At 38.5% G+C, this 5342-nt stretch overlaps 1 protein-coding gene across 1 annotated transcript; it reads right to left on the reverse strand.

The window, feature by feature from the left end:
- Positions 1–1052: 1052 nt before the first annotated feature.
- Positions 1053–5007, reverse strand: LOC149557096 (ubiquinol oxidase 2, mitochondrial-like). Its single transcript, XM_089831785.1, has 4 exons — positions 4433–5007; positions 3373–3501; positions 1576–2064; positions 1053–1437 (listed from the first exon to the last, which is right to left on the reverse strand). Exons 1-4 carry the CDS (start codon positions 4898–4900, stop codon positions 1378–1380), a joined length of 1146 nt encoding a protein of 381 aa, XP_089687911.1. The 5' UTR covers positions 4901–5007; the 3' UTR covers positions 1053–1377.
- Positions 5008–5342: the final 335 nt, after the last annotated feature.

The following is a 5342-nucleotide window of genomic DNA, read 5'->3' on the forward strand; positions in this document are numbered from 1 at the left end:
TTAATGTTTAGTTGAATATGGAATGAAAATTCATTTAGTTCTTAAGAGTAAATTAAGTTTGAGCTTAAGATAATCCAATTTTATACGATTCAATATTAGGGTTTAGTGTCACTCTTTTATGAATACATGATTTGAATAGACCTACCATTAGAGTTGTCATACCCTCTACTTGGCCTTTAAGTAGCATACATATTTAAATGAATAAATTATCTACATGGTAGACCACATAGAGAATGTGCACCCCTACCCTAACACACACAAAGTTCGAATAAGAATAAAGACAATGATTCATTGCTTTCAACAATAATTATAATTTCAAATTTTGATAATAACATTACATATCAAATAATCATTCATATAGACCACATGGAGAATGTGCACCCCTACCCTAACACACACAAAGTTCAAATAAGAATAAAGACAATGATTCATTGCTTTCAACAATAATTATAATTTCAAATTTTGATAATAACATTACATATCAAATAATCATTCATATAGAATAAAAAGAAATATTTTTAAAAAATAATATCTATTATGCGCATCACCCATATCCAATGTGTGCTAAGTGTTCCATTTATTTCGCATGAGAGATGGATTCATGTTGAATCAAAGTACTCATGAAACATGGATCAATGAGTTTGACTCAAAAACTACACAAGCCATATCACAATTTGGCATGCTGTGGAAATTATCTCCTACTTATCAATTAATGAGCTCAAGGGATTTCTAATGCACAGTTCATAAGGCACAAAACTTGGTGAAGGTTTTGCAAATGGGGTTGCAAGCACAGTGGGTTTAACCATAAAAGAAACTTCGTAGTTAAGCGTGTTCAAGCTGGAGTAGTCTTGGAATGGGTGACCTCCTAGGAAGTCTCCTCTATGAACATCGCCTAGATCTAGGAAGTGTTCCATACTTGATTAACTTTGTTTAGTTCATTATTTTAAAACTTCAAACCTTTATTTGATAATCTACCTTCAAACCTTTATTTGTAGGAAGAAATTAAATTCACATGCTTATCTACAAAGATGTAGTAAATTTTTCCCACCAACTAGAATAGAAATGTCTTTACATTTTCTATATTATTAGATGTGAAAAAAATACAATGAAATCGACTCTGAGAAAATCCGATCTTTTGGCACTAGCATTTACTAAATCTTTCTTGACTGTAGACTAGCAAACATCGGCCTATAGGCCATACCGTGCTAGACTAGAAATAACATAAACAGAAAATATATTTTAGCTCTCTAGTTGTAAGGCACACGGATTTTATCAGTTAAAACATGGCCTCATCAAATATGCACACTAAACTTCATTAGACAAAACAGCATATATTCATGGTTTTGTTGGGAAAATTCACAGAAACCACTAGGACAGTTAGTGGTATCCTAGTGGAGCACCAGCCTCTCTCAACTCTTTTCCCTGGTAATGAATATCCTGCATAAACCCAAAGAAATTTAATCAACCCACATGAAAAACTGATATCCATTATATACGAACTCCCCCCAAGACAGTTAATAGAAAATAAATCTACAAATGATGCATGAATGATGGGGTGCAGGACAGCAAACTTACCGATGCAAAATGATTGACATCGCGATGGTGAGCCTCATCAGCCCTCACTACCATAACCACATCCCTGAGAGTTGCATTCTTGGGAAGCCTCCAGTAATCTATAGCTATGGAAGGTGCTGGCACGTTTGGAATGTTGCCATTGTCGAGTTCCTTGAGAAATTCGGTGTATGAGTGAATGGCTTCTTCTTCAAGGTAGCCCACAATCCTGTGAGCAATCTTGGGGGAAATTAAGTAGAGGAGGAAGTAGGCATTGAAGAACACTCCTTGCACTGTAAACACCAAGGCTCTCTCATACCATTTAGGCTTTGCCACCTCCATAAATGTCATCAGGTGCATTCTCTCATTCTCTGCTTCCTCTAAAAGAGCTTTAATCCATCCCCCACTGTGCTGGAATCTCCTCAGCGACTTGCAATGTAGGAGCATTCCTCCTACCATCCCAGGTACTGCAGCCACAGTTTCAAGCATCATGGCACGGCAACCATATCGCCTCTGCAACACATTCTTTGTGAGAATGAAGTTTCCAATAAAAAATTCACAAAATTAGTAAATTCCATGGTCATGACTATCCAGGGAACTAAACCGCGCCACATGATTTAAAGAATGACCATATGCAGAGGGAACTGAACTTCAACATGGGGGTAATAGAATGGTCATAGGTAGTTCTCTAATAGGCTTATTGATATTGAATTAGTGCACAAGAAAAGGAGGTCGGAGACAAACAGATCTTTATTGACAGAGCTCATTGAGAGTTAAATTAAATCACTGTACAAGTAAAGGAGGTCATTGAGATTGAATCAGTGTACGTGCAGAGGAGGTTAGAGGCAAACTGTTTTATCTACTGACATGCTTATTGATATTGAATCAGTGTAGAAGCAAAGGATATTAGAGGCAAACTGATCAATCTATTGACAGGATTCATTGAGATTAAATCAGTGTAGGAGCAAAGGAGGTCAGACACCACTGATCTATATATTGACAGAACTCATTGAGATAAAATTAGCGTACAAGCAAAGGAGGTCAAAGAGGAACTGATCTATATATTGGTAGGGCTGATTGAGATTTAATCAATACACAAGCAAAGGAGGTCAGCGACAACCTGATCTATAAAAATTGACAGGAGTAATTGAAATTACAGGCAGAGAAGGTCAGGGAGCCGTAGAAATGAGACCTTTTAGGAAAGGAGGATAGCCACTTCTCTAAAAAAATGTGGTTCAGTTTAAGGTCGCATAAGTTCCTCTACTTTTATAAAAATATGGTTCAGTTTAAGGTCGCATAAATTCTTCTACTTTCATTAAAAAATGTGGTTCAGTTTAAGGTAGCATAAGTTCGTCACTGTATATTGGTACATTCTTGCACATATATTGCAATTTAGTGCCATGAATAGCCACTGAGATCCCAAATAGCATGGGAAAGAAGCTGGTATTTTAGGATAGAAATTAAATACATCCAGGTTGAGTTGAAAAGGGGGCTCCTATAAGAGTTTCCTTCCCTCTGTACAAACAGAGGAATTCAGGGGAAAAACAAACTGCATCAGCAGTGCCACTTACCTGTTATTTGCATCTCACCAGGATGGTGCTTTACTTCATTATCTTGATGCTGAGCACCCCTCCTGGTGTGAAGAGACACTGCAGAGCAGGCTTGCAAAAATACAATCAAACCAAAACATGGTCTTCAATTCCATACAAGTTAGAAACTAAAGCATCCTGTAGCATTTTTCTGCTCAGTCACAAATGTTTGAGATTGTTTACTCTAGCAAAAGAGAGAACCTCCCTCCTAAAAGATGAATCATTTGTGCACCTGAAAGAAGATATCTGTAGGAAACCTCAGCGCCTTGACAGTCCAATAAGCAAACTTGTCAGGAAATGTCTTCGGAACGTGATGCTTCGACAGGTCTATGCTCATGTCTGGAGTATATGTCTCCCAAGGCTGCAAAATGATACATCGTTAGAACTCTGATTATAAATGCTTTAATATGCTCTAGAAAAGCCAGCATAGGCCGTTCAAAACATAGATTTACTCAAACCCTACAAATTTAGAGCCCTTTGCCGGAGGAGCGAAAAAACCCTAACCTTTTTCAAAATAATCATGAGCTTCAATCTTAATTCTTTCCGAAAATTTTATTTTTTTCTAACAAATGAAATTCGGTGAACAAAAAACAGGGACACAGTGTTCAGCGCTAGCAGCGGCACAGAGACAGTTCTCGATGCTGTTTCCACACTGTCAAACGACATACTCATAATTTTGAATTAAAATTCATGACTAAATTTTTGTAAGTAACAATTCGACCTTTACAGTGTTAATCCAAATGAGGATCATCAAGGTGTAGTGTGTGCTTGCAAACAATGCATTTATGATCATTTCGGTTCTTGCAAAGATTTAGCACAAAGGTGGATTGAAAACCAGGCGAACTCCTCAAAATCATCACTGAATTCTACGTCCATCAATGTAACGGACGGAATTGCGAAGAATTGGCATAAAGATGGATTCAAACAAGGTTAAATCCTCACTGAATTATGCTTCTTATAATCCAACGAACAAAATTGCACACAATTAGCATACAGATGGATTCAAACCAGGTAGTATCCTCAAAATCATCGCTGAATTCTGATTCTTATAATCTAACGGACACAATTGCAAACAATTAGCGTAAAGATGGATTCAAACCCAAGTTAAATCCTCAAAATCATCGCTGAATTCTACTTCTATCAATCTAACCGACGCAAGTACAAACAATTAGCACAACGATGGATTCAAAACCAGGTTAAACCTTCACAATCATCACAGAACTCTGCTTCTATAAATCTAACAGACGGATTTGGACCAAATCATGAAGGAGAAAAACAAAATGCATACTGACCCTAAAAGAATTCCAAGGCCACAACGATCCATCTTCCCGAGCAGGCTTAGCAGGAGACAGCCCCCAATAACTGGACCGCACCAAGCCTTTCGCATTCAAATCCTCATCATTAAACTGCGGAGGCTCGCTCATCGCAGTGTCCTGCTTTTCAACAACGCTCTTCTCCTGTGCATCAATGTCCTCTATAACAGCCTTCCCCGCAACGGTGCTCTGCGATCTAAACGAGGCTTTCCAACTGCCATAGCCAAGAGAACCTTGCAGACGGTTCATCCCGCTAACAAATTCATCTCCAATCTTCCATGCAAAACAATCACCATGACCATAAACAAAAGCCTTGCTATTGTACAATCTCAAAGCGGTCGTTCCGCTGCTATAATTGCGAGCCATGATGAAATTTGCATTACTGCGGACAAGGCCCTGCCGCGCCTGCAAACTCCTCACCACCATTCTCGATAGCTTCGTAGCCATGTCTGTCCTCTCCCCTGAACCAAATTTTGATTTCCGCAAAATAAATTCAGATTTTTCGCACTGAAAGCTTTGCCTTGTTTCCCACACAATACCAACCAAGATTGTTTGGAAAATCACGATGCACGAACGCGAGAGTTTATAGCATCGGTGGTCCGGTGTAACCTGCTACACCCTGTCACCGGTCGCTATCTTTGATTTAAGTTACAACTGGTCCCAATGAAACGGCCCGCCACGCCCCGAAAAGGTAACTAAATGAGGATTTTAAATAATTAAATTATAGTAAACATAAAATTATCTCCAACGGCAGGAGAGGAGAAGAATCTGACTACGTATTCATCCAACACATGGGGGAAAAACCGTAACGTGGGGAGCAAGCAAACACGGTTTCATTAAAAATCCAGTCACTTTACTTCGTCAAACGGTACAGATGTATTCTAGCTTA

Source organism: Cupressus sempervirens, chromosome 5 (assembly GCF_028749045.1).
Source record: "Cupressus sempervirens isolate cs-2001-9-10 chromosome 5, ASM2874904v1, whole genome shotgun sequence".
Lineage (NCBI taxonomy): Eukaryota > Viridiplantae > Streptophyta > Pinopsida > Cupressales > Cupressaceae > Cupressus > Cupressus sempervirens.